The sequence below is a fragment of the Physella acuta genome, unplaced genomic scaffold (assembly GCF_028476545.2).
Source record: "Physella acuta isolate Inbredline_101_S28 unplaced genomic scaffold, ASM2847654v3 ptg000473l, whole genome shotgun sequence".
In the NCBI taxonomy this organism is placed as follows: Eukaryota; Metazoa; Mollusca; class Gastropoda; family Physidae; genus Physella; species Physella acuta.
Window position 1 is genome coordinate 31,515 of NW_026731992.1, and position 24,226 is coordinate 55,740.

Sequence of the window (24,226 nt, forward strand, 5' to 3'; positions counted from 1 at the left end):
ACGCGTCTAAGACTCTAAGAATATAGAAAGAAATTCAACTCACGCTAATAAAATATGTGGGTTTTCATTTGCATTGTGTTTGTGTTTGCATTGTTTTTATGTTTGTGTTTCTCTTGTGTTTGTGTTATGTTTGTGTTTTCTTTAGTGTTTGTCTCGCGTTGTGTTTGTTTTTTTTATGCGTTTTTCTTTGTGTTTGTGTTATGTTTTCATAGGTTTGGGTTTAGTTTTGTTCTGGTCTTAAGTTGGTACATTTAAAAACGATTCAGCCTGCATACTAATGAACCATTATTTATAGAAAAATAAAGAAAAGCGTCTGTCGCTATTTAAATAGGCCTACATTGAATATTATTTTTAGTGCATTGTTTTATGTAAAAGTTCGCTGTAAACGTTTAAGAAATAAAAAAAATTTTTTGGGCCTACTGTTTTAAATATTTTTAAATAAATTTTTGAAAACATTTATTTAGATCTATGATCTAGATCTAATATTTATCTGGCAACTTTACTATTCTGACAACCCCCTGGCCAAAAAATATGGCGAAGGGAGTCATTGATTTCTGGCTCAGACTTCTATAAATCACTAAAGTAAATTGAGTAACACCGCAAAACATCGCAACATTTGGCCAGTTTTTAGCTATTATTTTATATTTTGGTTACAAAAGATATAGGGTAAACAATAGTTAATTTAGACGTTTTATATATATCCAAGCGTTTAAGAAAAAGTAAGAGACATTCTTAGTCTAGTCTAGATCTAGGAAAATCATTAATTTTTGCCTGTCTGAACTGAAATGTCTCAAGCTCAACTGTCTGCAATATGTGTCATTAGTCATTAGTAATATTACGTGTAGGTCTAGATTAAAAATCTATGCTCAATAGTGTCCATAGCCAATGCTGCTAGTAGATCTATATATATATATTAGGAAGGCAGCTTCTGTTTAGTAATTATATGGCAGGAAACAGATTCAACCCTCAAGCATCTACTTTTAGGGTCGATTTTCGCCAATTTTCAAAGTAACAAATATTGACATATTATATATCAATTTTGTTGCTTAACAATCGAGGAATTCAAAAATATAAAAATTAATAGCACTAGACATTTACATCACGTTCAAAATGTAGATTAACCACACTCACTCAACTGAGATTTTTTTTTACATCTAAATGTAGTGAGGTCCAAAAATCCTCGAAATTCACAAAATTAACGATATAATTACACAGAAATGTCACTTAGGCATACATTTATTTGTAATTATGTCAAACTTTACAAAATATACCAGTTTATAGCTTATTTCTATAATTATTCTTGAGAAAAAAAACGACCGCCCTCCCCTTTAAAATTCTGGCTTTTAGAAACACTCTGGGGAAGAAAAAAATAACAGAGTTAAATATAGAAGGTCTATATAAAAAACATAATTAATAAAATATGTCTATAAGCCAATTTTTAATATAGTTGCAGCATTTACATGGCTAATTATAATTGTTTAGTACTTTGAACATTAATTTAAAGTTACGACTGTCTGTGGCGTCATTCAAGTGTAGATCTAGTGTCAGTGTAGGTGAACAGGGTGTTAGGGCCTGATACGATTTCATTAGAATTGGTAATGAACAGAATGTATAATTAGAACTGGCATATAAAAACAATGTTGATAATAGATGCAGTTGTTTTAATGCTACTTATAATAGATCAAAATGACAAACATAATTAAAACCTAAGAATCTGGAAGCGGTGACCTCATTTTACTGACACGGTTGTCAAATAGTAAGTGAATAGATCTAGATTTAGAATCTACGTAATTTTGAAAATACGCTAGTTCTAGAAGCAAAATCACTTTTAAAAACTGAAGTTAGTGCTTAGATCTATAATGAAATTGAAATCAACAACTGATATGTAAGTATCTTTTGATTTTAAAAAAAAATACGCTTAGTTCTAAGAAAAAAAATTCTATGGTGTACTCGATCCCTATCCCAAAACGTGCCAGCCATATCGCATGCGTAGTCAGCTACTCAGCTGCTTATCAAATCGATGAATTTTAAAATTATATAATAAAAGTAGGTCACCCTAAAAAAAAGTAAAATGGCTCCCGTTTTCACGACAGCCGTCACTCGATTCATAATTTACAGAGTTATAAAGTTCTACTTTCTTTTGGCTATAGATTTAAAGAAATATTAATTTGTTATTTCTCATGCGTTCCAACAATTGTACCTAATTTTAATAAACATTAGATTAGTAAGGACTCTATTATTTTTAGAATTAGCCCTCGACACTATACAGACTATTGCGAAGAAACAGACTCGCGCGAATGTCGTGCGTAGGCTGGTTCAGTGGCGAAGGTTAGAAGCCAATTTGCGACGGAAAATTTTTACTTTGAAATAATTACATTATCAATTAATTTCGATTTAAAACAAATGGCTTAAAGTCAAAAGTAAACTAAAATTTAAAAACTTTGTTATTCGCAGTGTACTCAAGATTCTCGTGTTTTAAAGATAAGTCTAGTTTTACTACGTGTACGTGCATGGTGCGAATACCGATTTTCCGCGACAGAAAATCATTAAAAATATAAAAAAAAGTATCTACGGCAAAATAATAATTATATTTTACAGAATTAAATAGATTTAACTTAACTGTTATTTAAATACATGCTTCGGAGTAAAAAAATACAATTTTATATCCGTAAAAAATTAACTGAAATTCCCGCTTTCAGCGACGCCGATGTGTCGTAATTTTCGGCAGTCATTTTGTTCAAATTAAAGTAAAAAACGCATTCAAATATACTTTTTTTTACTTTCATAATTTACAGCAATCATTTCTAATGAAAAATCCATAAAAAAATAATAGTTATTTTTACAAAATATTATTTCTTACCTCATTAGTGCAGTACACGTACTTTCCAAGTAGATCCATTCCGTCTAGATTTGCATACTTCGCATCCTTCGCCGCGGCACAAAATGTCATAAAAAACGAATTCCACAAAAATGTTGCTAACGAAGCTTGTAAAAACCTTGCTCTATTTATCAGTATAAACAAAATCCCCGAACGATGTCTGGTTAGAAAGTTTATGAACGGCGAAGACCGAATATGCATTTTGCGGTACCAATCTGTTTCCTGCCATATGCCTTTCGCTTATGGGGCCTAAATAAATGGGGGAATTTGGGAGAATGTTTAGTTTAGTTTACACTGGTGTCAGATAATGGAGTCTTCTTTAAATATTAAATAAGGGGTGTCAGGTTAATGGTCTGGTAGTTAACTAAATACACACATGGCTGGCTAATGTCAATGCTAACCCTGTCCCTAACCCCAACCTGGTACTACCGTACAAGGGCAACCATGATTTCTAACCATAAAATTAGTCAGGATTACAATACTATATTACTAATACTACTAATAACCCAACATCACTTTTTTAAAGAAGATTACATTATCGGTATCTATAATAATCCGGGCATTTTTATACTAGTTAGGCTGTTTGGTTCACAACGTCCGGGTTTGTTTGTTTATCAAATTAGATTTCTCACTAAATCTAAAATTTACGCAATTTTCAATTTAAACATGACCACTGAATAATAGACATCCATATTATATCTAATCCATTAGGCACTAATTTTGAAGTTTTTAGCTAGTTATAAACTAAATTACTTAATTTAATATTTATTGTCACTCACCACTCCATGACAACACAACTTATGTTTGAAGCCACGGCAAACTACGAATCGGTCTGACTTTTTAATTGGCTATGCACCAGAGTTTCTCACTAGTGATGAACCAAATAGCGGTGACGTGGTTTTAAAAAAATAAAAATAAATTGGTCGTGATATGTGAGGCGGTCTTATAAAAAAGTGCCGACAATATTTGATTTCTTTTTACATAGACTGATAAAACTAATAATGCTCATTTTTGTACCTACACCATTGATATTTTGAAAGTTCTATTAATTTTAATGAAACCAACTTTTGAATTTAGCCTCCATTCTCCAAATCAAATTTTAAAATGCTTATCTGGCATATCTTACCCTGCCACCTATGGTTTGTTTTTATAAAGTGAAAACTCCACCATTTTGCTTGTGGTAAACATTTTAAACAGTAATTATAAGAAGGTCAATTGAACTAAGACGAAAAATCGTCAGAAGTAAAGCATCCGGGCTGTACGCCATATTGTTTTTAGCAACCGGCCACGCCTCAGAGTTAGCGAGTAATACTAGTTTATATTATCTAACAGCGCAAGCTCTTGAAGCGAATTACTAAGATAGCGGCGCTGTTTTGTTTTCATTAAGGGGTAGAGGGATAAAACCAATTTTAGTATGGGAAGCGGCGGACGCGCCTGATTCAATTTAGTGACGACTATAATATTCCAAGCTTATCCGCAAACAGAAAGATATAAGTAAACTTAGAGGACATTTTGGAGTTGGCATCTAAACTGATATTAGCAAGGCTCACTAACTTGAAAGCGTCTCTGGTTGCTAACAACAACATGGCGTCCTAAACCGGACGCTTAGTTTCGGACATTTTTCTTGTCTGCCCAAGTGACTTTCTAGGAATTCGTTTTTAAAATGTTTACCTCGTGAAAAATGGCGGTTTTTTCACATAATGTAAACAAACTATAGATGGCAGTGCTAAATATGCCAGAGAAACGCTATAAATAGCTTTGGATAATGAAGACCGAAGCTCAAAAAGTGGTGCCGACAAACATTCGTAGATCTTTTTAAATATTAGCAACTACGATGTAGATCGGAAACCGAAAGTACATCAATATTAGATTTAGCAGTCTGTGTAAAAATAAATCGAATATTACATGCGCTAATTTTTAAAAAAATTCTCCAAAACGGTCACCACCAAAAGTAAAAATTCCATAACCCACGTGACCGCTATTGGGCGGCAGACGTTCGCCTAGGTGGCTCTATCGACTCTTCACTACGTTTGTGTTATTTATGTTGACGAGCGTTAAGTGAATATTTTCCAATTTTGATTTTTACATTGCTGGACAAATTAATTAAGTATTTCGATCTGAACATGGGAAGATAGGAATTGGTATTTCTGTAAAAGCCCGTAAACCGGTGATCTCGTGGTGAAACGCGATCTCGATACGTCTAGTAAAGTCTAGGTGCTAAATTATTTACTTGATTTTATTATTACTAATTACTACTAGATAGAATTATAGTTAATATTATTTTCATTTGCTTTCATTTTTTATATAATTGATTATTATGATTTAGATCCAGAAGGACTAGGCTAATAAATTATAATAATCATATTAGAGGACATAAACAAAAGTTTCCATTCTTAGATCTAGTTGACGCAGTACAGGGACTTGCGCACACGCTCGCGTGACGAAAGAACGCAAGCGGGCTCGTGACGAATTTGCATAATTTTTCACTCACAAGTGATCAACGTTAATGTGATAGGCGTAGCCTAACAATCTTTAAATAGATCTAGACACCAGCTCTAGATACAAATTTATGTATTAAAACTCCACCTGGATCTAGCTTCGGACGGGCGATGTTTCTCTCGTTGACAAAACAACGCGAGCGAGCCGTCACTACGCACAGCCTATGAGTGGCGATGTTTGGAATGCATTTCTCGCTCACATGTGATGAAATTTAATGCAACGACAGTTTTAAAAATAAAAACAGATATTTTATTATGCCTATATACTTTTTTTTTAATATTTAAAACTCAGCCTGGACAAAGCTTCCATGCTGGATAAGGGAGGAGAGTTAGATTCCGCCGTTAACTCAATCTATTATTATTATGCCTAATTGTCCTAATTAAACATTCCTATTTACACTGATTAATCAAGACTGAATAAAACGTGAAAATGAATACCTTTAAAAAGTTTAGATCTATATATTTTTAAACATTTATACGTGATTATTTTTGGTTCATTCATTTGGCGTTTGCTAAAAATACAGTAAATAGATTACATAACCAAGTTACGAGTATCCTTTCGATTTCGTTTTATTGCAGCATACCTCCACTTCCCCCTCCCCACACATGATCCTTACGAACCTCCTAGGTAGTTTTCAGGTCAACTTTAGGAATCAGATCTCAGACTGGTTGTCATGGAAAAATCTTTCACAGCTAAGCTGTATGGCACCAATAATTAAAATCATGTATTTTAGTTCATAATGAGCTAAAATCATCAAATGTAGTGCCTAGTTAGTTAGAAAAATATCTCTAGCTTTTATTGGTATTGGTTAAAAAAATAAATAATTAAAATTAAGATTTAGTGAGCCTCGCTACTGATATTGATTAAAAATAATAATCAGTAAACAGTACGTTCGGTTTATAAAGTAAATAAAAGGCAGCATTTAAAATAAGTGTTTTAATTACCACATTGCACTTGATCAATCCACGCTAATTTTGTAATTATTTTTTCCCAACACCAAAACAAAGTAATTAACCCCGCCCATGTAATGTTTTTTTTTAAAAGGGAAGTAATTGTGTTTTCCTAATTTGTAAAGGGACGTAATGCCTGCTAAAGGACTAAATGAAGATAATTTTCAGACTAGGTTGATGAAATTTCATAAATAAGTATTCAGACACAATTAGAATTTTTGTGAAGGGTGATACATTTTCTTTAATTTTGTTTAATGAACATGTCGTCAATTAACACTATCAGTTTGAAAAAAAAATTTGCTTTATAACACCATCAGTATTAATTTTTTAAAATCATTAATTTAGACGATAGCACTTTTGAGATATGACACTATGGTGATCAAGTCTCTTTGTTTTGCTCTATTCTTCTGTAATTACAGGTACGCTGTCCGCGATCACTTTCAGAATTCAACTTTATATAGTAGATACTATTTCTCGGCACAAATAGCAAATGTTAAAAAGATGGATTTTTACCCCTCTCAAAAAAGTTCATAAAAAAAACTATTTTAGATAGAAAGAAAATCTTTTCTGTTTTGTTTTCTCCTAAGGGAGATATGCAAGAACATATATTTTTTATTTTTATATATTTGTTGTTTTTTTTAACAAAAATCCCTACTACTAACAACCCAACATACCTATTTTTATGAGAGTCTATTATCAGCAGACATTCGTATCTAAAATCATCCCAATATATATTTTAGGCCCTACTACATAGTCTATTGTAAGGCCTCTATAATTTTAAAATTAGGCCTTAGCATTTGTATTTTTGTAGGCCTAGCCATATTTTAAAAAAAATATCAGGTAATCTATTGTTTTAGTTACCATTAGTAGGACTATAAAATCAGCTGAAGCTAGATGTAGTAATGTGAAAGGTGACCAATTAAATTTTTGTAATTATTTAGCAATTTTATGAGGTTTTATGTTTTAAAAGATAACAAAAATGTTTCACCAAGGCCTACCTATTTTAAAACAATTTCATTAAAACTAATCAGTAGGCTAATAGGCCTAAATAAAGATTAGCAATGTTTCCATCAAATGAAACCAAGCTTGGTAACTTAGCAGACATATTTTTTAAGTCACTAGCTGTCCCGGCCATGCCCTGCAATGGACTTAGTCCGAAACGTATTTGTAAAGGACTGTAAGAAGCAAATACCAGATGCTGCCTGTGTTTTGGAAATATATTAAATTTCCCATTACTTTTAAATGTCTATAGGACTATGCAAATATTTTGAGAAAATTTATATAACCCAAAACCTAGCTCTAACCAACCACGAACACAAACACGAACAAACACAGTCACAATCACTAACATAAATTTGAATTTTTTTATAGGCCTAGTCTATGTAATTAGAATTTTTTTTCATCATCTATAATGTAAAGTGAAGTAATTTGTATATTTATTCAAATAAAATTATAGTTTTTGTGAAGGATAATACAATTTTATTTTGTTCTTTGCACTTTACATTATATAAAATGTTTAGTTAAAAAATTAATGCTTAAATTTAAGTTTAAGTACGAACATTCAAACCATAAGAATATTGCACAATGGTGATTACTTGGAGTTTTTTACTAAATTGTTTTAAAGACCTGAGAGTTTGATTTTTGACTGACTTGACTCAAGATCTAATATTTTAGTTGGTAACTGAACACAGTTTAAAATAAACCAGGAGTGATCTCCCCTAAACTTTCTCGAATATTCTTATATAACACTTATATAACACTACAGGGGATGGCAACTCAGGATATAGACATGATTTTTAATCATTTTTTAATTAAACTTTTAAAAGTAAAATAGAATCTCATAGAAATAAGAATTGCGCACCAAGTAAACGGCAAACAATATGTGTATATTAGTGCGGAATATTATCAGTACTTTATAAATTTACATGTGTTTTTTTGAGAAATCGGAAATAGTGTAAATTACTACTTCCAGTCAACCGAAATAACTAAAAATTTGACAGAAGGCAGAGAATTAGATCTTTTACTTTCATGTGAAATTTCATTTATCTATCTGAAACAGTACTCAAGCTATAAGCTTTTGAAAAATTGAAAGTAGAATAAGTTCCACTTACGGTTACCAGAAATCGCTGAAAAGTAGATACTGAACTACTAATTTGATACAATACTTGTTTATGAAATTTCATCAACCTAGCTGTAATGGTACTCAAGTTATCGGGTTCATCAATATTTTTCCAAAATCTTGTCTGAACTTTGTCAACATAAAGTATTTTAATCAATTTCTATTACAATTTATTAAAACAGTTTTCTAAAATGCAAAAAATGGCTAAAATTTGTTGACTCACATTGTTTTTTTTATAATGCAAAGTGTGACGTCATACCAACTGATTTGGGAATAAAAATATACAAAAGATAACAACAAACAATGAAGTCTAATCATTATAAAGGGGTGTGGGGCAATGAAATTTTGTATTAATAATTTAATAGTAGCATACTCACACTGGTATACATGAAATGGTTAGGATTTATGTTTTAGGTTATGTTTGTAGTACCTAAATATTAGTAGCATAAGTAGAATTATGGATTACTTTTAATAAGTAGTAAAAAAGGCTAATCAATAAATAGCCTACAGAAAATTGAGGATCTCTATACTTTCTGAAGCTAGACTAGGGGTTGATGTGCTACAGCCAAAAGATAGGCAGCTGCTTTATTTGCTGCTCTGACACAACTTTTTAAAAAATATGTTGTTGTTGCATAATTTATTTTTAATTAAAATTAAAATCACATAGTTCAAAGTGTTACTAATTCTGTTTTCACTTTGAACTTTGAGTTCATTTTTTTACTTTCCATTGCCTATCAGTCCTACCTTTTAACTTATTAAAGGAAGTACTATATGGATATAGTATATAGGCAATACCCAATTTAATCTTTGTACTATTTTCTTAATCAGTTATTCCTTAAAATTAAAGATATGACGTTAAAAACGTAAGCTGGAAATAAATATGTTCACCCGATTTAGAATCTAGATTAATTGGATTGCAATTGAACTTTAAAACATACATAGATTTTAGAATCTTGTTTTTACTTGTTCATGCAGGAAAAAATAACACAGATATTTTTACCAATGAAGGCCTAAATCAACTACTTAAAATTAATTTAATCCTAAACTTAGTTTAAAGAAAGATTTATTTAAAGCAAATTAAATAATACAGCCTTTCACCTTGAATATACCCTATATGAAATATTTATTCGTCATCAGTTTTCTGTCGATAACACTCAGTTTCATGCTGCCCCACCGCCAAAAATCTTTGTAGTGTAACCTCACAAGTAGGCCAATCCACCCATTACTTTTTTTGGATTTATTTCTGAAAAAACTTAAATAGTAAAACCCTCAAAACTGTCATTTTTATTAGTATAATATCTCTTTAAAAACATATTTGGTCACTATTTAACTCACTTTAATGCTTAAATGAATGTTCAATTACAAAGCGATCATGAAAATATTTTAAGCTCTAATAGTAAATAGTAAAATTACTTTGGTATTAATAATAAAAATTGAAAAGTTAAAGATAATAAACAGTAAGGGGACAATATTGAATACATTCTTCGAATTAATTTTTTATGCATTGTAATCCGGGAAATTGCTGAATTTTGTAAAGTTTCTGTCAAATAGTCCGGATGTTGTGAGGCCTATATAAGATGGCGGAATTTGCATAGCCTACTATTTGTGGTTCACTACTAATAGTTTTCCAAGGAAGTTTTTTTTTTACTTACTCTTTTAAAATTACATAGAAAGAATGTGTGTGCTTGTGAAGCTGAGATCGAAATGTCAGTTGAAGTTAATGGAGTAGATTTCTTGTGTTTTTATGTTAACATTTAAAGTTGAGATGAGGACAAATCCATGAAGTCTTTTAATAGCCAAACATTTTGCTACAATTATTACATAAGTTGTGTGTTCTTCAATTTTTAAAATGTTTGCTTACATCATTTTGTCTTGATTTTTAAACATTTAATGCAAGATTTATATTTGCCTTTTTTCTTTTCTTTTTCAGTTACACATGTTTTTAACTGCATTTAAAAATCATAAATGTATTTCCTTGTTTACATTTGCATTTTGGTAAGTTTTTAAAATTTTAAATAATTAATTTTGAATAACCACTAAATAAAACTATTTCCTTTTTGGCCTAAATCACCCCATGTTATTTGAAAATTTATCTATAATAATTTTCTATTCATCTCTGAATTTTTTCAAGCCTTGACTAAATCATCCACCGTTTCATATTAGGCATTTGTCGCAAGTTGCTGATTGGGTTTTGAACTAAGCATCGCCCTCTAATGACATTTTAAGAGTTGTATTTAGTATAGGCTGATAGAGGCTTGTTATGCAAGTTGGTGATGATATGTTTTCAGTGAGGTGTGTCGACTGATATTAGATACGCGTAACTGCTTTGTTGAACTCTAAATTCTTTGATCATGTATACCAAATTTGTTCATGTAGTTCAAAGATTAAAAAAAGGACAGCTTTTAAAAATTAAATTGTTGGTAGGTATTTTAAGATTTATTCATCTTTCTAAAAAGTGCCATATTTTAAAGGTGACATCTGTAAAAGTATATGGCACATCCATGCTCGTTCAAATTCAACCCAAAAACACATGTAGAGAGAAAATATCCAATTTTTTTCAAACCCCAAAAATAAATACATCATTTAAGTTAATTGCATTGAAGTTTGCTTTTCTCACTTTTTAATAAAATTAAAAAGGGAGTAATATAATATACTGATACAAAAAAATATAAAATAATTATATACATTTTGTTGGGGAAGATGATTCTTAGAATTTAAGTAGCCTATATTGGAAGAGTGCAATGGCTTACAAACTGTCTAGAATGTGTTTTCTTCAAAAGTTTTTGTAATTAGATTACTTCTTTTGATTTTGTGCAATAATTTTCTCACCTTGATTAGCAATATGTATTCTAGAGCCTTACTTAGATGGAAAGGGGAGGTATGTGCATAAATGACGCCATTGCTATTTGAGCTGATTTTACACCGAGACTAAAATAGTCACTTTTTCTCACAAAATTCCTGACCTCCTTAAGACTTCCTAAAATAACCCTAATTAATTTTAATGATAACTAACATTTGTCAGTTTAATTAAAAAAAAAAAAAAGCATTATGAATTTTATGTCATATTTCATAACTTTAAAGCACACCTTGTGCATTGTTACAACAGTAAAGTCCAAACACCCCCCACCCTCCATTCCAGGTGTGTGTTGGGCAATCACTTCTTAACCTAGTAAGAAATTATCCACAAGGGTTTAAGACAGAGCTTAAAATACTAATATGAAAACACAGTAATTTGAGCTATGCATTATTTTGTTTAAAATAATTATTTAAGACAAACCCATCCTTTACAGCAAATAAAATAATTCAGCCATTATAAAATTAGTTGCAATTAATTTTCAAAGTACCCCCTGTCAGGAAAGAACTGAGCAATTAGAAGAAAAAAGACTCTTCTTCAAAATGAAAGGGGCTTTAGTTCATCAAATAAAACAGTAAAATAAGTTGAAACTATAGGCCTAGCTATAATAATAACAATTTTAGAAAAAAAAATGTTTTTCATTATAAAAGTAACAAAAGATACACGGTGGTAGGCCTATAATTTAAAAAACATAATTATTATCATTTTACAAAAAAAAAAAAAAAAACACAACTGAAACTCTATAGAAAAGAGGCTAAAAAAAAAAAAATTAAAGAACATTTAAAAAAAAATTCTTAAAAAATTATAGTCTGTGGATATAATCTTACAAAACGGACTCAAAACTTCACAGCTTTATCTACTATCTAGATCTAGATCTAGTCTATAGAAATGTTATAATTTAGCCTTTGCATTTGAGATATTAATTATTAATTAAATGTATTAAAAATGTTCTTAGCATAATGGTATACTGCTGTATTAAAAGTGCTTACACTTTTAACAATACTAATGAATCGGTAAAATAGTTATAAATAGAATATGGGAGCGCTCCACCCAAAATTAATCATGTTGTATTACTGATTCCTAACAATGTATGCTCCCTATAGAAATTCAACATGGCCGCCCCCTGTTTCTAGACGTTGTTAAGGCAACATTTTAATGGTTTATAATGTATCATTTACGGCTTTTAGACCCAGTACGTTGTATACATCAATGTAGCAAAGTTTATTTACTCTCTTAATCATTACTTTTTTGGGTCAGAGAAATCTCCATTCCTCTCGGACCAGTGGTTGTAAAGGAATCCTTTTTTTTCTAAGGGGATGTGTAGTGATTTTTTTTTCTGTGTTGATCTGAGATCTAGATCTAGAATCTATCTATTCTGGATCAGTCAGTAGATTCATAGATCTCTAGAATCTAGATCTACCACTAGATTAGTAGATTTACTAACTATTTACTTAACTCAATTTAGTTTAGTAAAGTTGACCTAGACTGTACAGTATTAGATCTATTTCTATGTTCTAGTTGAGTTCTACCACACCCAGTGTGTACTGTGTACAGACATTATTAAATTGATGGCACACTCACTCATATTGCAGACAGCAACATTTGTGAGTCACAGTGTACTGGAACTGTCGTATTTTATAGGGCTAAGTTGAATTTGCTAATTTAATTTTATATCTTAGATCTAGAACAGTGATTCTTAACCTTTTTAGAGGTACCGAACCCCACCAGTTTCATAGGCACATTCAACGAGCCCTTCTTAATAGTTATATTGTCTGCACTGACAAATCTGATCGTGAATTGTATGAGTTGGGTGTGTCTCTTGACCTCCGCAAACTGACTCACTGACCCCCTGGTGGAACCTGGGTTAAGAACCACTGATCTAGATCATGTCCTGTAAATTGTAAACTGCTTGGTAGAATTTAACTTTTCCGGTATCTTTGTTTTTATTATATGTGAAAGCACAAGAAACCATGCAATTAGATATTAATGGTAGAATTTTTGGAAAACCAGAGTGGAACATGGGACCCTTTATTTTTGCACACACAGCTTTCATTCAATCACAGTTCAAATTTAAACTATTTGAAATATTTAGCTCAAAATAGCTAAGAATGAGCAACTATGGACTGATGTCTCAATGAATAATATCAAAATATTTATCATAGCATAAATGTTTTTTTTTATAGTGATGAAAAGCTCCATGTCTCCCTTGGTCTTCCATTTTCTTTTTCCTTGAGGTGTCCATTTTAGCGCCATTCCTGCAATATCATCTGGATTCTTTCTTGCCCCATCCAGCACCATCTTCTTTTTTCAATTATTTTGGAAACTGCTTCCATTTCTGTTTTTCCTAGTAGTCTATCTTTGGATTCCTTTAATCCCTCGCAACCACTTTGGAAAGAGTCCAGTGATCTGCTGATGTTTAAGAATTACCATAAAATAGTTACTGTACTTCACAGTGAATTTTAGGGGTCGGCGTGGATGAGTCGGTAAAGCTCATGGTTGCTAAACCGAAAAGTCTCATGTTTGAACCCTCGGGCAGTTGAGGCTCGTCGGCTGGGAACAGCCACTCTTCTAGGAGAGACAACTCCAAAATCAAACAACTGCTGCCTTGTAATTTGTTCTTGGTTGGACAAAGGCTATGGAAGCAAATCCAAAAAGAAAAGCAGGCTTAAATCATAGTCAATGGTGCAAAACCAGTTGACGCGTATCCTTAATTGTGTTGGAGGGGGATCCCTTCCAAAACTAAAATAAAGAACGAAGAAAAAGAACAGTGAATTTCTGTGTTGGATTTAGTTAGCCATTTATAAAATGACTGATGTTTACCTAATTATCTTTAATTTTAACTTCAGGACTCATGCAATCAAAGGATGGGTTGATATGGATGTCTGAGTAATACATAGGCAAATCCACCACTGCCATAACCATGACAACAACAACAAATGCTGAAGCAGACCTCTTGCAGGTTAACCATGTGGTCAAAGAAAGATTTAAAGTTGTGAGTTAAAGACTTTTTTCCATTGTTTTCTAACTTTAAGAAACTGATGCATTTTGATAACCAGTTATGTTTAAAAAAAAAATTTTTTTGTACTTAGCTATTTAATTGTTGATATGTTGCTTTATTCTTTATTGAATATTTAATACAACATTTTTTAGCTTAAAAAAATTGGGGGCGGTGGATTTGGTGAAATTTATGAAGCCACAGATCTAGTCAGCCGTGAAAGTGTGGCTTTAAAGCTGGAGTCTGCTAGACAAGTCAAACAAGTTCTTAAAATGGAAGTTGCCGTTTTAAAGAAGCTGCAAGGTTTGATACAATTTAAAATGTAGTTGCCTGAATGAGTTATTCTCCTTGATAAATAAAAACTTTTGGTGATATTGATATTGTAAGCTTAGCCTAACAAGGTCTCAGTAATTACAAGTCATAACCTTTTGATTTGAAAATAAATATAATTTGTTTTTAGGTAGAGACCATGTATGCCGGTTTATTGGTTGTGGTCGTAACGAGAGATATAACTACGTGGTGATGTCGCTGCAAGGAAAGAACTTGGCCGAACTGCGGCGAAGTCAGGCCCGTGGTTGTTTTTCTCTCAGCACAACCCTGAGACTTGCCTCACAGATACTTCATGCTATAGAAGCCATTCATGATGTTGGATTTTTACACAGAGACATAAAACCTGTAAGTTTTTAGAATCATGTATTTGATTGTTGTGTGTGTATTTTTTGTTTGTTGATGTTATATTTATAATACATATTTCAGTCAAACTTTGCTATGGGAAGGCATCCTAATCATCGAAAAGTGTACATGTTAGACTTTGGTCTTGCGAGGCAATATACAACAGCCTCAGGTGAGGTAAGACAGCCACGGTCTGCAGCAGGCTTCAGAGGGACGGTTCGTTATGCTTCAATAAATGCACACAAAAATAAGGTTAGTTTGCATAATAAGATACCTTAAAGTGGTCCAAGTAAATATCTGACTATATATAAAGCTTGTTCCTTTAACCTATCTAAGCTAAAAATGTAATCTATGCTTATATTTTCTTTCTTTTTGCCCCAATTTGTGTAATCTACTTTTTGTTAGAATTATATTCAGATGTAGAAAATTCCTTAAGTAAAAGTGTTTTACCCAAAAGCTCTTTCAAAGGGAATAAATTTAAGCGAAACCTATTCAGTTTATTATTATCATAAGTTATCAGAATAGTCGGTTTCTAATGAAACTGGTACATTGTTTTAACCTCTTTTTGAGCCCTTATCTATCATTTATCATAGTCGAAGCAATATGTCAAAAACTACCTAAAGCTCCAGCCAATTTTATGACATAATAAGCTAATCCAAGTTAGACTGTCCTTCCCTATATACTTTCTGTTCATACTTAAGTGAAAGGTCTTATTCTTTGTTGTTTCTGTTTATATTTAACAACCTTGTATCTATGTGACTGGTCTTGAAGGAAGTGTAAGGGTTAACATAGTTAAAAAAAAAAGTCTTTAAGTAAATGCTTGCAAGTTAAACAAATTCCCCCAACCTTGTTGCATCTAACTTATCTTAAATCAAGAAGAAGAAAATTAGTGAAGTTTGAAGAAATGAAATAATGAATAAAGAGTATGTTTTTTAATGCCACTTTTATTTAGGAAATGGGGCGACATGATGATCTTTGGTCCCTTTTTTACATGGTTGTTGAGTTTGTCTCAGGCCAGCTGCCGTGGCGAAAAATCAAAGATAAAGAACAGGTAAGTTTAAAATTTCTCTTTTTTATGGCAATAAAGGTTTAATGACATACTGGTATTGTTATACTCATGATAAATTAAAAATAAGTGTTTGTCTCATCAAACATTTTATGTCAACTAGAAATTATTGGTACTTAACAAATAATAAGCATTTTCATGTCTCGTCAAATATATAGACAGTTAAAGTATTAAAGTGTATGCCCCTCATACAAGCAGACCCTTGTTATATGTTCTTAGAATACAGTTTTTGTGACAGTCATTTATCATTGGTTTTGGATTTATTTTCCATGGAACTTAGTTACCACAGATTTAGTCAAAGTGCCAGACTTTTATTGCATACATTTATCAATGATCCTATAGAAAATAAGCAACCAATAATAAATAATAATAAATTTGAAAATTGTGTTGAACATTGAATGTTTTATTCCGTAATTTCTTTTAGGTTGGTGTAATGAAGGATAAATATGATCACACCAATTTGCTAAAGAATTTACCAAGTGAGTTTCGAGCTTTTCTAGAGCACATTCAGTCTCTGGACTATTTTGATCAACCTGACTACAACATGCTTTCTAACCTGCTGGACCAGTGCATCAGGCGTAAAAATGTTCGCGACTCTGATCCATATGATTGGGAAAGGAGCAATGTGGACACCTCTATTACTATAACAAATACGTCTGCACTTCATGCACTAAAACAAACAAAGTAAGATTATGTATAACTTATCAGTGTACTATTTTGTTAACCAATAATTTTTAAAAAAGGCTTGAACTAGTGATAAACCAATCTTACACTACAGCTTGTGTAGCTTATATGATCTAACACTCCAATACTGTATGAAAGAAACATGCCATGCATATACATAATTTTCATGAATTCTTCATAAAATATATCTCTTTAATAATTTCAGTGTTTTGAACATGGGTCCAATTACACCAGGACATGGGGCCACAGAAGTTCTTGATGAAAATCTGAGCTACCAGGATGGTGAAGAGCCATTGAAAAAAGCAGAACTTATTCCCCTCAATGAGGTAGACAATCGTTATGTAGAGGAAGGTGTAGTGGTCCTGTCTCGGCCAGATGCTGATATTCCTCCAGCCAAATATGAACAAGATACAAAAACAAAAGAAAAAAATAAAGACACTGATAAGGGAAAGAGTCAAGAAAAAGGTGAACACATATACAAGAAAGGAATTCATGCAGATGCCATTTCATCAAAAGAAAGTGGTAATCGCAGTGGCACTGTCAATTCTCATTTAGTAAAGCAACAAGTTGTGAACAGCGTACGGGCTCCCAGTTCAGGGGCTAGTTTAGAAGGAGGAAGTCATCAGGTCAGCTCTCTTAAGGTTGGAGATAAAGATGTCCCCTCTCCAGGTGACCGGCTGCCCCCACCTGGGCCATCAGTTGTTTATGGTTTGCCTACATCAGGAAACCCATCAGGTGGTTTAGCTGGCAGTAGGAGTAAATTAGTGAGATTGCATGAGGGGCCTGAAAGCAGTGGAGTTGATTATGGTGGGAGTGAAAAGGCTGGTAGCATTAGTAATGTCAATCCACCTTATATTGCAACTTTGGAAGCGGGGGAACCCAGTAATGAAAATGAAAACATGCGATTAGAAAGTCACCCTGACCTAGCCAGCCGGGCTGCCATAACATTTGCCCTTATGCAAACTGATGATAAAACCCATACTCAGTGTGATGATGCCGGAGAAGAGAATGCCACTCGTGCTGCACCCTTTACTATGGCCAGTCAGTGGGGTGCATTTGGCTCGAGTGATGAGGGAAGTGATAATGAAGACAGCGAAGATGATGGTGGAGGAGACAAAGGGAAGAAATCAGCTCGGGCTAGAAGATTAGCAATGATGAACACTTTAGCCGATGAAGATGATCATCAGCTGGATAGTATGGCTAGAAATTCATTAGTTCTTCTAGATGAGAGAGATGGTCATGAAACTTTAAGAACATCCTTAGTATTTGAAGATGATAACACAGACATGATGAAGATGATGCAGTCTAGTGGTAGTAGAGGTGAGGATGCTCTTGAAGATGGTCCAGATATAACAGGCAGACATTCAGAACCCATTCATCAACATACTCACACTCAATCACAAGATAAATCTTTCAGTTCTAGTCCACGTAAAATGCCAGAAAAACTTGCCAAAGATATAGATAACAGAATAGGATCACCTTTAAAACAGAATACCTCTGGGAGCCCATCAAAGTTTGTGTTTAAAAATCGTGATTCTGGTGAAGAAAAAAGGAATCGCAAGCTTGTTGCACTCGGTAAGCCTCCAATCCATTCTTCCAGTAAAAGAGACAAAAGCTTAGACATGGCTGTCTCAGGGATGAGTGAGGGGCCAAAATCTTTAGGAACCACTCACTTCATCTCTAGAGATTTGAACATGCCAGTTTCCAAACCCAAGTCTATTCTTAAAGACAAGAACACAGTGATGAGTGAACGCAATTCTAATGTAGATAATCGCTTTAGCACAGACTCGTCTATGTTGCCTCCAGACAGTAATAGTGATTTAAGAGTTGTGGTCACAATGAAAGATGAACCAAATGCTGTTACACCACGGGAACAAAGTCCACGGCGTCCTCAAAGCTCTCGCCATTCATCTAGCAAGTCTAGAGAAAGTGAGTCTTATGGGGGTCAGCATTTACGGAGATTCTCCAGGCAAGCTGTGTCTTCTACATCCAGAGGATTTGCTGAATCTAGATCTCTTGTCACACCAGAATCAGACAGTGGTCCTGTACCCAAGCCCCCACCTGGCCATGCTCCAAAAAATGCTGTGGTGACTGCTAGGTAATTGGCCTTTCTTTGTTTAATATTTTGCTGTTGTGCCTTCATGTGAATTACACATTTATGTTGTCATTTAAGTTCATAATTTTGGTTGGAAAACATGTTTTTTAATTGATAGTTAAGTCCAGAAAATAAAATTCAAAATTTTGTAAGGGGATTACATTTTTCACAATTGTTTAAAATTCAGTACAGTTATTTGATCTTTTCACTTAGAGTTAGATTTAATTGCATTTGAGAGACAATAAAAGGTTAGCATCAGTTCAAATGGTTCACCATTTAGACGGTTTCGCTTTAGTCTGTCATAAAACTCCACTCAACAGCAGGTTTATATTTTACTTCAATTAAAGAGCATGGTTTCAAATTCTAAGTTTTTTTTTACTACACGCTTATACTTAATTATTGTTTCCTTTTGTTTTGTTGTGTGCATGACAATATTTTAAATGTACAATTTACACATTCTTTGTTTAATGATTTCAAGGGATTTCATATATGGAGATTCAAGTGTATACTTGTGTAATCTTCAGGAAGTGAAGATTTTGGAAATCAGTATGGTCATAAAGCTGTTAACATCAAATTAATAGGGGATACAATTGATATGTAGAAAATAAATCACAGAAACTCAGGAATGTAATTTAATAATTTGAATGGTGGGCAACCTACTCAAAATGTTGGACTCAAATCTTCTTGTCATCTTTGTTTTAAATGTAAAATATCTTATTGCTAGTTATTTTGATTTGCTTTTACTCTTTCTTTAAACCTGAGGAAGGGGGTGGGTGGGTAAGGTAAGACATGGCTGCTGACTTAAATGATTTGCATTTAAGCTCAAAAGGAGGCTAAGTATTTTCATACCTGACTAAATGTTAGCATGCTTATTCATTGTTTGCTCAGTCCTATTGTGTTCTGAGTGTATGCCATTTGTGTTGTTTGCCACACCAGCCTGTCCAGCCTAAGACAAAGTTTAACCACATTCTGTTTTTTGCTCAAGTAATTTATTGATTAAAACACTTTGACTAGTTCAGCCATCTTGAGGTCATACATTACGGCTGGTGTTTTTATGTGTTTCCAGGCGCCGTCGTTACAAATTGGCGTCGAGCAGCGTGAGTCCGCGCGAGGCCAACAGCCCCTAGCATAGTCCACCAGAGCTCCCTGTTGTTTGTTAGCTACACGTCTTTCTCTTCTCATGATCTTCACGTTTAGCATCCATTTTTACATGCACTAAATCATTGGAACAACTTTTTACCAGTTTAGGTAGGATTATTTATTCTAACTTGATGCTATGCTTTATAGGATGGCCCTTATTTGCTTCCTTTACATGAATTTTATTTGCTATTTTATATTGTTGAAGCACTTTTCAGTATTGCATGAATTGAACAGGTTTTTTTTTACACACCTTAAGGGGGTATATATGGTATTAATTTTCAGTTAATGTGTCAATCTCAAATGACACTTTAATAATTTGTTTATAGCAAAAAGTTGGAAGTCAACCTAAACTGTATAGATTTGTTCCTTAAGTAGATTTTCCATGCCATCGAACATGCATTAAAAGCTATTACAATATTCCACTTTGATATTGAGAATATCTTGTTTCTAGGGGTTTGTTAGGACATGTATTTACAGAGGTTTATCAAGGGACCATCAATTATACTAGATATTTTAGATAAATTAGTCTGCATTCTAAAATTATGTCCATAGCTATATTAGAGGATCTCTAAAGTAAACTTTTTGTTAACATCCACAGACAGGCAGTAAAGAGCTCTAAACGCACCAATTGACTTTGAGTCAGTACCATCTTCCACTAGTGCAGATATCCAACTTTTTTAGAGACATCCAGTTCCAGTGAGTCCATCAGCTGGTTGTTGATACAATGCATGCATTTGAAAGATCTGATGTATCTGTTTAAGATTTGCTCCAAAAAATGATATTACCATGGTTTTATTTATTGTCATGTATTAGAACATTGCTTAAATTAACAGATAAAAATAGATTTCTTTTTTTTTTACAACTAGAGTACAGATTAAAAAAGATCATGTGAACACATTAAAAAAGATCATGCACTATTTTATCATCTTTTATTCTTTGTGATTGGATTAAATTTGCAACATTAATGGAGGTTTTCACTGTACATTTTGTGCCTAAGTTTTCCAAGACTTTCTTAATAGCAGTTTTTACTGTGGAAGGTAAAAGGTATTTTTTATTTAATATCTGAATCACAGTTTTTAAAAGATGTCGAGTTTCTTGTAAAACCTGTAGGGTTTCATTTTCGTTTTAAAAATACATACAGTCCAACCTTGATTGAATTAGATCCTTTACATTGTAATTCCATAAAGACAAAATCATACTTGATTTTCACATGTCATGCTGTCAAATATTCCTTGTATAAATTACAGAAAATTATTTTTGTTAGAATGAAACATTCAGTTTTGCTGTTGCATATTCCTGGTCCAATAATAACGAACATATATTCTAAAGGAAATAATTTTCATTTGCTAAATGACTTTTCCAGCTGATGATGCTTATACTGTTTGTCTCTTTTCTACTTGATGTACATTATATATTCAATTCCTTTGCTGATTTGTTTATTCAAACAATTTGCTAGAAGCATTTTGCCTGTGCAATGACCAATCTTATGTAGTAAAGAATCAAATAGTACAGTGAAGAAATCCATCCATTTATACAAAAACATTCAAGCAAAGTTTTTAACTTATATTTGACAATCTTTCAAACTATGAAATAAAAGACTAAAAGTGCAATATATGTACCTATAAATCCCAACTTTTGTGTCAGTTTATTTTGCTAAAGTCCAAAGTTGAGTTCACTTTGAATTATATAATTTGTTGAAGTGAATTTTTACATTCTTATTATTAGCTTTTTTTCCACTTATTTGATTTTAAATTTGTTTTTATTGTTATGACGTATATTTTGTTTACAGCGTTCAAAGTTTTAATTATTTACTTATCTCTCTGCCCAGTAACCTAGATAAGTTGTAATATGAGTTACTGCTTTCTCTTTCTGGGAACCTAGTAAAAATGTGATGTATTTATTTGAGCTTTCTACTCGGGACCATACTAATGTGACTTGCAATAATGTTCTAACTTAAGGTTGTATACTGTAGATTTTTGTTTTAAAATGTGAACAGGTTTGCAGTAGTATGTTTGATGTGACTAGAACTTGTGTGTCTTGTCTAGCAAGGAAACAGCCACACTTTTCTAAGTTTAATTATAGTGGTAGATGCTTGAAAGGTTTTAAACTGAATTACAATTTTTTTCATATTATTATGCAATTGATTGCCTACTTTTTACTTAATATAGATGTAATAAATGTTTAGGGTAATGCTGAGCCTGTTGCTTACTATTAATGACTGAATTAACTGAAAGCATTTATTTGAGTGTTTTAATTATCAGTTGAACATTTTAAAGTGCATAATGTTGTATTAAGACCTCCTTCTAGCCAACTTGCATTTATGATATTTATTTGTTGAAGAATCCATGCAAGAAAATGTTTTGAATGATGATATCACTGTTCAACACAACTTTGGACAGTTTTAGTTAAGAGAATCTCATTTTTGTTTGTTATACCAATTTGTATTTGCCAAGATGAAGGTTATCAGACATTAGCATTTCTGAGCATAACCTCCAGCTGCCCATCTGGAGTGATGATGCCGGTTTCTTTGAAATAATCAAATGTCCATTTTAAAAAACTGCTTGTTACTTGTAATTTAATTTTTAACATTTCTGAGACTGAAATAATTCATTAGCACTTCATTCTTCGCTGTTGTTTATAGCAATAGCACACAAATGTTGCTTACAATCTCCTTTTAGATGTAGTTGGTAAAGATTATTACTTTGTGCCATATATGATTTACCTTTTTTAGAAATCAGCTTAACCAATAGTATTATATGTGCTCAACTAAGTGAATGTTGCAATAACAATGAACAGACTATTTCAGAAACACTCTTTTTGTCTTAAAATGATAAAAGAAAAATATGACCTTCATTTTGGTCATTCCTCAATTACCAAGGCACTGGCCTAAAGAGAGAACAGATGGTAAAGTTCTGTCAACACCCGCACCTTGCTTGTCTCATTGAGTAGATAGTGTTTGGCTCTATAGGAGTTGGGCAGATCTTGTTTGGCTCTATAGGAGTTGGGCAGATCATGTTTGGCTCTATAGGAGTTGGGCAGATCATGTTTGGCTCTATAGGAGTTGGGCAGATCATGTTTGGCTCTATAGGAGTTGGGCAGATCATGTTTGGCTCTATAGGAGTTGGGCAGATCATGTTTGACTCTATAGGAATTGGGCAGATCATGTTTGGCTCTATAGGAGTTGGGCAGATCATGTTTGGCTCTATAGGAGTTGGGCAGATCATGTTTGGCTCTATAGGAGTTGGGCAGACCATGTAATAACTTGAGAAAAAGCTCATCTGTTTTCTTAAATTTTAGACTTGGTTTAACTAGTCCTTTTATAGTGTGGTTTAATTGGATTTACCTTTGACTTTGAGTGTATTTTGACTGAGTCCCACCAAGTCTGCTGGCTTCCTGTATTTATACTATGATGATCTCTATTGAATATGTGCATGTGATGTGTGTCCAGTGATTGGGTACTTTGTGTTTTAAAGCTTACTGTGATTCAATGTATTTTGTTTTGGCAACATGGGACATTTCTTGTCTGATCACTAGACCCTTTTATAGTGACTTGAGTGTGATTTTGCAAGTAATTCCATCCATCTTGGAGAAAGGGCTGGGAGGTGCATATCTGCTTGTCTTTATACAAGAATAAAAAATGAAGAATGTTTGCCTACTGAAGAGTTTTGTTTTAGCTATCATTTTAAAGACTAAAGTCATTAAATTATGGTAGTTTTAAAGTGGCACTTCTGATTCGTTCTTGTTTGTTAACGCTGACCAATGGTATAGACAGCGAGACTGGAACAAACACATTCTGAGAATAGATTACAAAGGTGTTTAAAAAAAAGTTGCTGAACAATTTGTGTGAATTGTATATGTTGTTGATGATTTAAATAACTGATAAGGGTGTCAACCCCTTCCAAAATACAACAAATTCAAAGATTTGAATACTTTATTTCAAGCACACTTGGCAATCATACACCTTTACATTAATTAGATAACAGCTATTAGTTGGTTATGTAGATTCGGGTGCATGAGTAGAACAGGTAGTTATAAAGTTTGATCAAATGTAACCTACCATGAAACAATTACACAGATTCATCTTGAAAGGTGTACTAGTTTCAAGAACAGGTAAGTGATGGAAACTTTTTAGAAAATCTACATGTTAGAAATGACTTTGGGAGTAGCAAAGTTGGCTGGGGGGGGGGGGGGGGGGAGAAAGAAAGTACACTTTGGGCAACCATTGGGCCTTTGACGAACTTTGGGAACAGCCAACAGAAACCTTACACAACCAA

At 32.8% G+C, this 24,226-nt stretch overlaps 1 protein-coding gene and 1 long non-coding RNA gene across 8 annotated transcripts; one reads left to right on the top strand and one right to left on the bottom strand.

The window, feature by feature from the left end:
* The first annotated feature begins 510 nt into the window (after window positions 1-510).
* Window positions 511-23,607, top strand: LOC131943893 (uncharacterized). Of its 7 annotated transcripts, none has more exons than XR_009386963.1 (12): window positions 511-666; window positions 10,377-10,441; window positions 12,819-12,904; window positions 14,147-14,292; window positions 14,451-14,598; window positions 14,756-14,970; window positions 15,052-15,219; window positions 15,920-16,018; window positions 16,458-16,717; window positions 16,923-18,815; window positions 19,879-20,060; window positions 20,551-23,607. XR_009386963.1 is itself a non-coding variant. In XM_059304204.1 (10 exons), the coding sequence occupies exons 3-10, from the start codon at window positions 14,221-14,223 to the stop codon at window positions 20,582-20,584; spliced, it is 2,889 nt and encodes a 962-aa protein (XP_059160187.1). In that variant the 5' UTR covers window positions 511-666; window positions 10,377-10,441; window positions 14,147-14,220; the 3' UTR covers window positions 20,585-23,607. The 7 variants fall into 7 exon arrangements, 1 of the variants encoding a protein (XP_059160187.1); XR_009386966.1 differs by having other exon boundaries at window positions 511-582; XR_009386961.1 differs by lacking the exon at window positions 12,819-12,904.
* LOC131943894 (uncharacterized) lies at window positions 1,220-1,840 on the bottom strand. Its single transcript, XR_009386967.1, has 2 exons — window positions 1,486-1,840; window positions 1,220-1,354 (listed from the first exon to the last, which is right to left on the bottom strand). It is a non-coding gene; the product is annotated as an uncharacterized LOC131943894 (long non-coding RNA).
* Window positions 23,608-24,226: the final 619 nt, after the last annotated feature.